General features: G+C 42.6%; 1 protein-coding gene across 3 annotated transcripts in view; it reads left to right on the forward strand.

The window, feature by feature from the left end:
* The window catches only part of LTK (leukocyte receptor tyrosine kinase), a 94,653-nt gene that overhangs the window by 38,780 nt on the left and 42,662 nt on the right, over positions 1-13,211 (forward strand). For all 3 annotated transcript variants that reach the window (XM_088670547.1, XM_035111716.3, XM_088670556.1), the window contains 4 exons: positions 3,109-3,261; positions 4,259-4,475; positions 10,258-10,397; positions 12,808-12,948. In XM_088670547.1, coding sequence (XP_088526673.1) covers positions 3,109-3,261; positions 4,259-4,475; positions 10,258-10,397; positions 12,808-12,948 — 651 coding nt within the window. The remainder of the gene's footprint in view (positions 1-3,108; positions 3,262-4,258; positions 4,476-10,257; positions 10,398-12,807; positions 12,949-13,211) is intronic.

Below are 13,211 nucleotides of genomic sequence, written 5' to 3' on the forward strand. Positions count from 1 at the left end.
TATAGTGTGAGCATTAAATGAACCGGACATTGAGAGTGTAAAATACAACTGAATGAGAGTAATCTTGGAGTAATTTTCCTGTAGCTTATACTTTCTCTGTATTCTGGCTAAACCATTCCCTTACTCCTACAAATAATCAGATGAATTCAGTCATTTGGCTTTAGAAAAGCCTTTCTTACTCACCCATTGGTCCTCCAGAAATCATTTACTTGAATGGAAGAAGCATGCTATGCATTAGCAGACTGTATTCTTTTAATTAGGAATTAGTAAATTAGGTTTGTTTCTTCAAACCAGGGTCTGAATGGCATGCATTCCTCATCTAAGATACAATGTGAATTCATAAGACAGGATACAGCAGGCATGTCCAAAGTCCATTTGGGGGGCCTAATCCGGCCCGCCGGTCGATTTAATACGGCCCCCATGGCAGTATATGATATGTCCTGAGGTAAAATTCTGAAGAAGAAAAACCTCAACAACTTTGGTTGGCCCTCATACATGTTCACTTCATCAAATTTGGCTCTCTTTGAAAAACGTTTGGGCACCCCTGGTACGGTTTATGCCCTAGCAAAATCACAGATATGGGGGGAAGAATATGATTGATTTATTTGCAAATAAAAGTAACCCTCCCCCCAAGCCCCTCTCCCCTCTCCAAAGTTAAAAGTTAGTAAATGCATTTCCCCTTCATGCTACAATCTGGGTATGATGGAAAATATGCAGAAAGAATGGTAATTTGTGTGTTTTAAACAACTATATTATAAAAATAATGGGAACTGTATAAGTTCTGATGTGGCTGAGTGGTTTTTGCCTGGGGCTAACTGTGCTTCAGATATGCTGCTCTCTTTCTGTGGATTATTTGTAGATCTGCTCCAAAAGTGACTACGGTAATAGTCTTATGCCATGTGTAATATAGTAAAACACACCATTGAGAGTACCCTTTGAACAACATTTTTTAAAACCTTCTCTTAGTAAAAACAAAAAACAAACAAAATTAATAACCGCCCTCTGGACACTTACATCATAGCCATAACTTCCAGATAAGGAATTTTAAACTTTGCTGCATTTAGGATTACTGCTTTGCTATGCTTTGCAGAGCTGTGTTTTAACTGGGAAGTGTTTCTAGTGTGGATTGCAGCTTAAAAGACTTCTGATTTAAACCGTAAATCTTTCTGAACTCCAATGTAGCTAGTTACAGGTAGGTAGCCGTGTTGGTCTGACGTAGTCGGAACAAAATAAAAAAATTCCTTCCAGCAGCACCTTAAAGACCAACTAAGTTTTTATTTTGGTATGAGCTTTCGTGTGCATGCAAAAAGCTCATACCAAAATAAAAACTTAGTTGGCCTTTAAGGTGCTGCTGGGAGGATTTTTTTTATTTTGTTTCCAATGTAGCTGTTATGTGTAACTCAACCTAGTAGAGACTAATGCAGTTTTCAGCATTCAGACTAATTTTTGTATTGGTGGGGGATATTTTTGTTATCCTGTCAGCCCCTGCTTTGTGTAGCGAGATGAAGAGTTATAGGGAGTGCAGAAGTTTCCACACTGCTTTGTGACATTTTGATTTCTCCAGATAATAATGTGGCCCAGTTGTGGATTTTTAAAAAGGTTTTTTTTTTTTTACTTATGGACTAACACCTGTGTTTTGTTTGTTTTTTAATCACCCAAAAGAGTGAATGTGTGGAATACAGGGAAAGGAAAGGCCTTGATAAGTTGTCTGTAGACATTTGCTAGGTTTGCATGTACAGTGGTACCTTGGTTCTCGAACTTAATATGTTCCGAGCGTCCGTTTGACTCCCGAAACTGTTCGAAAACCACGGCAGGCTTCCAATTGGCTGTAGGAGCTTCCTGCACTCAAGCGGAAGCTGCGTCGGACATCCAGCTTCCGAAAAACATTTGCAAACCAGAACACTTACGGTACTTTGCGGCGTTCGGGAGCCAAGACGTTTGAGTACCAAGGTACCACTGTATCTGTTTCACTGCAGTGTGGTGGGGCTGTAATGTAAGAATCAGCCCATAAAGGTAACGTTTTGATTGACAAGCATTTCAGTGGCACTGAGCATGAACAAATGTATTCCATGCCACAGTTCTCATTTTGTATTTTTCTGTTGTGAACTGCCCTGGGATCTTCAGATGAAGGGTGGTATTCAAACTTTAATAATAATCAGGGCTGCAGAAGTCATGGAGTTGATGCTCACCAACCTTTACACTACAAAAGGCTTTTAGAATACAGTGTGTATTTTTTGTGTTCTGGTGCCAGGATCACCTGAATGTTCATCTTACAGTTTTAAAGGTGGAGAGCGATAAAATACAAACATAATTTTTGATCGGTCTCTCTGCTGCAGGATAAGCGTGTCTTCCTCACACCTTCACAAGCAAAATGACAGGATGTGCATGCTAGCCAATTGAATACTGGCTCAGCTATCAATTCTGCCCTCCATTATGTTTTGTGGAAATTGCACAATTTTTTTAAAGAAGCAAAAAAGAAATGCTAAGAATGGCACATTCATGCAATTATCTGTCCATTTGCAGCGTTGTTAGTTTCCCGGAAGTTGTTATTGTGATGACCAATTGCATTCTGTGGATTGGGAGGAGGTTTTGAGGGGACACAGTAACTCAGCACCATCATAGACAGACAGCTGCTTCTCCAAACTTGGAAAACCAATTTTCACCCCTGAACTTGACAGTAGCGACAAAAGGCATGTTTAGGACTGAACACAGTGAGGAGGCTTCCAGAGCAGTCCCACTGCCCTAAAAATGTTGTATCTATTGTTAGCTTTAGAATTAACGACTGAGGTGCATCCTTTCGGAAAGGATGTGTGCACAGAAATCCCTGTGTTTATATTTTAGCAATGCTGCTCTCTTCCCTTTCTCAACTAAATCGATTAACTGTTGACTAGTGCAACTCCAAAACTACGTTGCAGCTCCAACTCCTTGGTTGCTTTAATACTTCTTGAACATATATTGAGAAATAAACTGGGGCAAAGATTGTCTTCTGTTTTATGGTTAAAAAGTTTTATGGTTATAAAGTACAGTGACTCGTTCATTTAAATCACTGTCATCACTGTCAGTTGTAATAATGATCTTGACTAATTATGCTCTCATTTCTTGTAACAGAAACCACATGTAACTTTGGGTGGAACTGTTCCTGGGTTTCATCTACCAATGCCTCTGGAAAACCAGACTGGTTGCTGTCTTCAGTTCTGGTTCTGACTTCTCAAGAGCACCAGCAGATTGCAGAGAACAACTCATCAAACAGAAAACTAGAAGGTTGTCCATTTGTGCACAGCGCACACATTTGTAGTTAACTATCCTTGCCTTCTTTAACAAGATTATTTCTTAACTGGAGTCACTGTGGTATCCAGCACTATTCTCCAGATCACATACCATGGAGGTGGGGAGGGGAAGGTTATGGATTAAAACACAAATTGATTTTTCATATGTATCCGTCATTGGCTCACATAAATTGCAGAGGCGTGTGAAATGTTTTCCAAATGAGAACTCTCCATTCATTGCACAGCATCATGTGCTTAATGCTGTTAATATATTAAAATCATTACAATGAATACAAAAGACATATTGTAGGTTTTATATAGAGCCTCAGTTGTAGAGAACTGGCTCTTCGTTACTTTATGGCAGAAGAGGCTGAAGATAACGGTCAGATTATATGTTACTAGCAGTAGTATTGGGAATGACTTGGCTGCATGCCATTCCAGTAACCAGATTCAGGAGCCTTATGGCCCAGTTCAAGGATGTGGTTGTTGCTTAACACCCAGTTATCACTACCTCTTCCCTCCTGGACAATGATCTGATAAGTAAGGAACCATGCTATTGCTCCCATATACAGTGGTACCTTTGTTCTCTAACTTAATCTGTTGTGGGAGTCCGTTTGACTCCTGAAACCATTCAAAAACCAAGGCGAGGCTTCCAGTTGGCTGCAGGAGCTTCCTGCACTCATTCGGCTTCCGAAAAACGTCCGCAAACCGGAACACTTAATTCCAGGTTTGCGGCATTCGGGAGCAAATTTGTTTGACAACTAAGCTGTTCGAGAACCAAGGCACGACTGTTTGTGGTTTTTCCGTGGTCCAAAATACTTACTAGTCATTCAGTTAGTTATTAAATATATATATCCCACCCTTCTCATTATCCTTTCTCCGTATGTCTTCCTCTTTCTTCCCTCTAGCTTTCATCCATTCCTTCTTGCACTGTAATTTATAACTATGGTTGCTGTTACTCATAACTGTCCCCCCTCCTTTTTTTGCTGCAGGGGAAATTCTTCTCCTGAACACTAGCAGGATCTCAGACAGGTGCAGGTTCAGCCTCCGCAGCCCACTCCTGCCTTGGAGCTCCAGTTCCTGTCTCTTGGAGTTAGCCGTGCATTCACAGGGTGTCTCTCTAGGAGCACTCTCTGCTGAAATGAGGCATGTGGACACTAATCACAGTGTGGCCATTCATCTGCAAGAAAGACATGAGCAGGATGCCTGGTAAGACTTGTTCTTAAAATTTATTAGATTTTGCCCCCAGGAGCTATTATATTTCTTGTATTAGAAACATTACTAATTATAATATACATGAAGATGCATATTAGCAATGAGTTAGTAGGGAAAAAACTCTTGCACGCACAGGCATTCCCCACTTAGGCGCAATTGACTCATGCACGGCCATGTATATGCGCGGCACTGAAAAATAAATAATGTGGTTCAAACCTGGAAATGGTGGGAGAAAGCTGGAGAATCCTTGTGGCTCACAAGGAGCTCCCTGGAGCCCGAAGAGGACGTCGGTGAGGACGGAGGAAGCCCCAAAGAGAACAGAGATGCAGCGGAGCTTTGTTTAGGCTGCTCGGCCTCCCTGCCTAGCAGCTGATGTGTGGGGTAGCGCAGCAGCTGCAGCTTTCGCACACATCCTCCAGACAGCTCCAGAGCTTCAATTCTAGTTGTGGATACTTTTGGATACAGTATTTTTGGTATGGATTGAAGAGAGGGCATTTAAAGGGTGTTTAGAGGGTGCCCCCCCACTTTACAAGATTTCACTTATGCACATGGGGTCTTGGAAAGTAACTCCCATGAAAGGGAGGGTGGAAGCCTGTATATTAAATCTCAACTATCACATTCCATTAAATGAGTTATACATCCTCTTCATGTTAGAGCTTTAGTCCTAATTTAGGATGAGCAAGCTTTAGAAGCCTGATGCATAACTAGAAAGAGAAATCAGATTAATTATGGAGCCAGTTGCTTGAGCTGAGGACCTTTATTTCCCGTCGGGTGTGTGCAAAGCACCAGCAGTCTCTGGTGATGGCCTGGGTTCTTTTCTTTTCTTTCTTTCTTTCTTTCTTTCTTTCTTTCTTTCTTTCTTTCTTTCTTTCTTAAATTTTTATTCACTTTTCTTTTTCTATCATTACATACATCTCATATCAATAACATTTATATTACAACACCTATTCCCTCCCCTCCTGGGCTTCCCCTAACTTCCACTTCTGGTTTGTTTCCCCTTATTTCATACCGCTGTTTCTTAAGGATGCACTATATCATTTTAAATGTTCTTTGTTAATAAAGATGTGAGTGTTTATTTAAATCCTGCCATCAAGTCAATAGTCTTCCTTTGTTTCTGCAAATATATTGTAAATGGTTCCCACTCTTTTTCAAAGTCACTGTTGTCTTTTTCCAAAATCTGTCCGTCAATTTTGCCAGTTCTGCATAGTTCATCAATTTGCTTTGTACAGCCTGAATTTAGGGTATGGAAGGCAGCCCTCCTGCATGGCTTGGGGGAGACGTGAATCTCCCCTCATTGCATTGAGCTGGCTGACCTTTGGACAGATTCATTTGTTTGCAAAGCGGTAAGAATGACCCATGAAGGTATGACCCATCAAACTCATTCCGCTTATACTAAATGTTTTGCTCAAACTCATAACCACTTTGAGCTGAGTAGCTGTTGCTTTTGGAACAGGCAAGGTGCTGGATTTAGCTAGTGCTGCACTTTTTGATAAACTGTAGGAGACAGAGAAAGCATGCAGGATTCCTGATATTATGAAACAGCTCACGAAGGACAATAGAAAAACCAGCAGCAGTCTCACAATGCATCTCGGACTCAGCTGGACTGAGAAATATGTTCAGTTTTTGTGTGTGCAATATGTTCCTGCACAACGACACCTTTAATCTACCAGCCTTATCTTTCATCTGCTCAAACTTCGTCTACAGCTCCAAACTCTCTCTCTCTTTTTTTACAGGCACGTTGCCCAGAAACCTGTTGAGCCTTATATAGCTGCTTAAATGTCTTAATTTAGAAGTGGAGTCGCATTAGCCAATTTAACAAGATGTGTTCTCCTGACATAAAATCGATAGTAAATGTAATGCCAGGCTGGTTTATCTGAATTACTGCTGCAACAATCCTTCTACTCCTGTGTACACAAAGGGCTTTGTTCTGGGTTCCATTAAGGAAATTAAATTGGCTCAGAAAAGTTCCTGTTTGGACCAAGCCTAGAAGGAGCCTTATTTATGGCAGAGGCAAAAAGCTGCTTTAGTTAGATCTAGCCATTTGGGACCTCCCAAAATTCATCTACATAATTTAATACCTGATTAGAGCTCCATGATAGTGGTAGGCTCTCCCCCCCCCTCTGTGTGTGTGTGTGTACATACACACTAGGGGTTGCTTCCCCTATTCACTCTGCTTGTCAACCCTACCTACCCCGCTTTACCAACCAGTCTTCCCCCACACCTGACCGATCTCCCCTCCCTCCACAGCCTACCCTGAGCCACAACCCCCTTAAAGGATAATAATAATAATAATTTATTATTATTTATACCCCGCCCATCTGGCTGGGTTTACGCAGCCACTCTGGGAGGCTTCCAGCAGAATATTAAAATACAATGATTCATCATTTTGTTAAACCACTGTGTGAAGCGCCTTCCCCCCACTGCTGCAAGGAAGCAGTGTAAGAGGCAAGCACCCAAGTGAGCTGTTCAGTGGAGGGCAGGAGGGACAGCTGCCCCCCCATGAGTCAGGATGAAGCGGCTGCCTCAGGCAGTGGAAGTGCAGAAGGAAATGCCCCACCTGCCCCCACTGTTTCTGTCACTGGCAGAGCGCCCCCTCTCACTGGGAACGTTCCAGCGCGCAACATTGCCTCTCATCTTCCCTGCCCATGGAAAGGAGAAGATAAGCCCCAAAGCCTTGTTGAATGCTCCCCCTTGCTACGGTCATTGCGGCACAAGCGGATGTGGGGCGTGGCAGCAGCGAGGAGTAAAGAGCAACATGCTCCCGTTTCACCTCAGGTGGCGAAACTGGATGGGCTGCCCCTGGTGTGAGGTACTTCAAACAATGGCTTAGCAAACAACTGTGTGAAGCACTTCCTTCCTACATTAAACATGCCAACAGGGAGGTTTAATAGAGGGAAGAAATGTTTCACACAGCAAGCTGCTGTGTGAAGCTCCTTTCCTCCCTCCATTATACCTTGCTGAAGACACATTTAATGCAGGGGAGGAAACATTTAACACAGCAACTTGATAAACCGCTATGTGAAGCACCTTCACCTTCTGTGAAACAGCTTGCCTGGGCCGCCTAATACCCACCCTGCTTCCTTGCTCACCTGCCTCCCTGCCTGGTGTTCATCACACTGCAGCTGGGATGTCCCCCTATTGTCAGCTGCACAAACTGCAGAGCCTGACGACAGGCTTACATTTTTATGTATATGCAAAGCTGCCTCTCACAATTTCATATTCTGAGCAATATGCTATACATATTACATTGTAGAGAAAAACATATTACTAGATGCTGCTAGGGCTGAGTAGATGTAGTGTTGTGATTGCACATCAGACATGATTAAATTTTGAAGGCGGCTTGGATGCTGCGCTACAATTTGCAGTGTCGGTAATGAGGAGTGACTCAGTGCTGCAGGTTTCTGGCTACTGTGATACACTATGTCACAAGTGATACAATGATGAATCAGAACTGGTGGGCTGGGCAATGTGCAAAAGCAAAAAAATGTGTTGGCATTTAAGTAATGGAAGATCAAGTATGCATATACATATGTAACCGGTATAATTTGAAGTGTAAAAGATTTAAGGATGATAACAATATCACAAATATGTCATGGGTCTTAGGCTGTGTATATACTATTCCATCAATAGCACAAAAAAGTATTTTTACTCAATCTAGAATAATTCATGTTGAAGCTCAACACACTGCTTTCATTCTAGATGAGGGGTCCCCAGACTTACCCGCCTTCGGGCCGGTGCCCACCGTGCCGATCGCGCGGCGGGCTGGAGGGTGGGGGAGTGCGCGCCAGTGCGCATGCGCACACCCATTTACTGGCCGGAAAAATCGCCGAAAATTGTTTGTGCGCATGCGTATGGCCTCCCCCGACCCGGAAGTGCACCTCCCCCGACCCGGAAGTGCACCGGAAATGACCTCTTCTGGGTCGGGAGAGGCCCATACACATGCGCAGAAACGATTTTCGGCATTTTTTTCCCGATCTGGAAGCGCGCCGCCGTGCAGCACGCCGCAAGAGCGGGTGGCGGCAGCGGGCGGCGGGGGTTGTCGCGGGCCGGATTGGGCGGCCAATTGGGCCGCATCCGGCCCGGGGGCCGTAGTCTGGGGACCCCTGTTCTAGATTGAGTCTAGGTCCTGCCATCAATAAATGTCGGTGTTTGATAGGCATTTGGGAACCCTCCCCTTGCATAGGTTATCCTTAAATTTGTAGCAGTTCTTTCTCCCACTGGGAAAAATCTCAGCCATTGTTATTTTTATGAAATCTGCTAAGCTTAACTTGTTGATGGCTTTGAGTTCTTCTTGCCTGATGGGTACTGTTATATAGTTAGTCAAGCAAAATATATTCAACAGTGATCAACTTGCATTGTTTCAGCAGCCTTGGATTTACCAGTAGATCCCAATCTACCTTCTTCCCAATCCTGAAGTGTGTGAATTACTTTTTTTTTTTTACAATCTATTTTTATTAATTTTCCAATTAAAATACAACTATGTCACATCCATTATTCCAAATTATACAAATCCATATCAATTAAACCGGATATTATACCAAATCATATACAATTTTGGAGTTCCCATGCTTCAAAAAATTGGGGTTTTCTCGCAACTGCTTACTGCCGTCTTTATTCTAAAGTCCAAATAGTCACTCATAATCCATGATAATCTCGATCTTCCCCTGCAGTCACTAAAATATTTTCTTCTTTCATCCATTCATCCGATTTTTCCACCGCTGCTGAAATAAGCATCAAATGAGATTTCCCATATATTCATTCTCCTGTGTGAGTTTTAATCAGTCCGGCCTCCCCCTAAATCCCCATAAATCCTCTTTGTCTGGAGTGCTTTCTTCTTGCGTAGGTCTTTCAACACAAAACAGCGCCATCTTGAAAAGCTCAGATCACTTTCGTTTTCTTCTCGACGTTTTTTTTGCAGACGATCATAGTAAAATTTACAGCTTTCCGGGCATAGGCACAGCTGTCACATTATGTAGAAACTCTTAACAGATTTATAGCTCTCCTTGCCCCATAGCTGAACTTAACTTCAGATCGCTGTTCAAATTCCAAGTGCGTCACACCTCATAAATCCAAACGCTTCCAGCCGCACTCCGATTGTCCAGTTGGAGGGGGGGCCCTCTCTTCAACAGTTTTACAGCTTCTAACCATATCATATCAATAGTTTTATAGAGTCTAACTCACACAGTTAAGTTCCATTTCTCATTTGTTCCAAACAAACAGGACATCACGTCCGGGAAGGTATAAAATAACTCGTAGAGTGTATGAAAGAATAAAGAAGACTCACTTCCCTTCTCGTGGCGTCCCAATCAATCTTTCTTGCCGATGATATACTCCCTCACTCCTCACGCTCAGCAGCGAAAATTCCTTGGCAATAAACAGAGCTTCTGCCCTTCCTTTTTGAAGCACGTCCATGAATTTAAGCCCAATTATCTTCTTTGATCATGGAGATCCCGCTACGCAGGTCGGCGTCCGGGGAGCTCCGCTCCTCCATAAGTGCTTTCAGCCCTGGCCCCCCCGCCCCTTGAACAGTCGGGGTGGGTTTAGGGGCATCTGCGGGCCTGCGGCCCTCTCCGTAACCCCCGGAGAGGTGGGGAGGTTGCCATTTACTCCCCTAGCAACCGCCAAATTCCTTATGAAGGTCGGAAAGATGGAAAAAGGGTCAGCCATTCCTGCGACCGGAACCGGAACTGAAGTGTGTGAATTACTTTGACCACTCCAAAATGCCATATAAATGTGAAGCATTATTTAATCATGACAACTCCTTTGATTTTTGCAGGGTGAAGTGGAAAGTGCTGATCGGTTCAGTTGGAGAAATGGACAGGCCCTTTGAGATCACTTTGCTGTATTCAAGCTGTGAAGAAAAGAGTTCTGGGCTTTTGGCACTGGGCTCTTTGCATCTCAGAAATTGCTTTCATGGTATGTCTTATATTGCCATTCAGCTCTGTAAAGTCAGGATATTTGCTTTGCATAATCACAAAAGCCCAGGACTAGCAATGCTTCCAGCATGAGACTCAACAGCAAGCAGTGGAGTAAATATCTTTGAAACATGAGGAACCCTTAAAAACAAACTTTTTTCTTAAATAAATGTTATATAAAAATGCACCTGGGTTCTCTCTTTAAAAGTTTTTAAATTGGACTAAAAATGTTCATATGTCATAATGGTGCTGTTGCTACATAAATATATAAGCAGATGCATATACACTTCTTATATTAAATCACACATAGGCAGCATTTTAGGGTCAAAGCAGTATTTAAATTTTAAACTACCACACTCAATAAATATAGGGCCACCAAACATGATTTTATTTCTCTAACTTCAGAATATAAATGCATTTTTGTTCATTATATTTTGTAAATGATTTTTATTGCCCTTCTCAATCTCCCTTCCTGCTTTTTTTTTATCCAAAAGAAATATCAGTAATGTAAGGGATTAATTCTTCTTGCATGTCAGGTGCTTTAACATACAGTACTTAGGCTAGATAAATATTTCGTGAAAAAGCTGCAAAGGGAAAAGAAACTTAAATGATTTAAGCCAAACTGGATAATTTATCAACATGCCTTTGAATTGGAGTATAATGCAGATACAAAGATATATGGTGGCAGGATGAAGGGAGACTTGAAAAAGAGGGCAATAAATTTTGCCTATTGATAACCAAACTGCCGCCCCCAAGAAAACCTAATCCTGGAAAGCAGCGGTAAATCCAGTGCCTGCAAAGGTCACATCTGTGCTTTCTGGACACTGGACTTCTAAGACTGACTTATTTTCTGAATCTTAAATAATTTGCTGTCTGTCCAAAAGAATGTCTTCCACATGACTTACAATAGAAACAGAAAGCTACAGGACAGCCCTCAAGCAATGGGAAGAAAGTTCTGCAGCTTTATGACACTTACACTTGTCCTGTACCTCGAAAACATGGGTCTAAGCAATTTGTCACATAATAACATAAATAATTCCCAAAATATAATTATAAATGAGGTTCTTAGGCAAGTACCTTATGTACCTCAATGAGAGGTATGAACTTGCTTTTTTTTATATTTAGCCTAGGTAAAGGTAAAGGGACCCCTGACCGTTAGGTCCAGTCGCAAACGACTCTGGGGTTGCGGCGCTCATCTCGCTTTACTGGCCGAGGGAGCCGGTGTTTGTCTGTAGACAGCTTCCGGGTCATGTGGCCAGCATGACTAAACAGCTTCTGGCAAACCAGAGCAGCACATGGAAAAGCCGTTTACCTTCCCGCTGGAGCGGTACCTCTTTATCTACTTGCACTTTGACGTGCTTTCAAACTGATAGGTGGGCAGGAGTAGGGACCGAGCAACAGGAGCTCACCCTGTCGTGGGGATTCAAACCGCCGACCTTCTGATCGGCAATCCCTAGGCTCTGTGGTTTAACCCACAATGCCACTCGTGTCCCTAATTTAGCCTAATTTGAGACAAACTCTCATCTCCTCATCAACACAAAGAAGCCTTTCTCTTTTCTGATCTTTCGTATTTGTCAGAGTTGAAAATCCCTGTTCACAACAGTATGTTGTGGAGAACTGTAGAATAATAGCCAGTGCTCTTGAAGAGAGGCGTGGATACTGGCTATATATAAAACATTGTTCTGATACTATATTACACTACACTGAAATGTCTAAACGTTTCTTTGATGGTCCTTGAATCTTCCTGCCACATTTGCTCTCCTGTCCTGCAACACCAGTGTGGCACACCACACCCTTTGAGAACACCGCATTAAGCAATTGCTTCCATGTGTTTCAGTAGTCTGGGAGAGAGCCATGCCCCTGCAAATCCATGCCTAAAATTCAGGCCCACTCCTTTCTGTAGATTTACTTTAGCAACCAAGCAACAGTTTATTATTATTATTATTATTATTATTAATAATAATAATAATAATAATAATAAAATTTGTATACCACCCTATACCCGCAGATCTCAGGGCAGTTCACAACATAAAAGCTACCCTTTTATATGTAAAAAATCAACTCTGCCTCTAGATATATACATCTTTGGAGATCTAAGGTAAAGGGGCCCGTGACCATCAAGTCTAGTCGTGTCCAACTCTGGGGTTGCGGCGCTCATCTCGCTCTATAGGCTGAGAGATGTAGTCAAAAGGTGGGATATCAGTAAAGCAAAATACTGTAAAGAATTCTTAACTGATCAGTTCATGCTGCTTTGAAGAACTCACTCTTCTGTTTATTGCTCGCTGTATCTTCACCATCTTCTTCCTTACTCTTGTGACCAAGGGGGAAAGGAGCTCATAATAGAGCAATTATGTTTTAAATCTAGGCATTGTTCTTTGATACTCGGATGTATGTTTTTTCCTCCCCTTCAGACAAAGGAGTTCCACATATTTCCCAATATGAGAAGGGCTCCGCCGCTCTATGCCCACAAGAGGGCTGTGTCAGCAAACTTCAGGTCTGTGATTTCAGTACCAGTTGCCCCATCGAAGAAGAAGAAGGTGGATCCATCTGTGGTGAATATGGATCTATATTTCCCTTACACTTTTCTGTCCATGGCTTCCTACTTGCCAGCTTGGTTCCTACTTGCTCACTCCTGTCTTATGGGTCCCCTAAAGCAGTGGTTGCTTCACTTGATCCCCTCAGATCATGCAGCCACAAGTTCACACAGAGTAGCTGAAATCCTCCCTACCTCACAAAACAGCCCTTATATCCAGTGCCAGCAAGATGTCATGAGGTGGCTCAGGTCCAATTGGTGCTAGCTTCCTCCTGCCAGGAC

This window comes from Zootoca vivipara, chromosome 1, assembly GCF_965207765.1.
Source record: "Zootoca vivipara chromosome 1, rZooViv2.hap1.1, whole genome shotgun sequence".
Taxonomy (NCBI): Eukaryota; Metazoa; Chordata; class Lepidosauria; order Squamata; family Lacertidae; genus Zootoca; species Zootoca vivipara.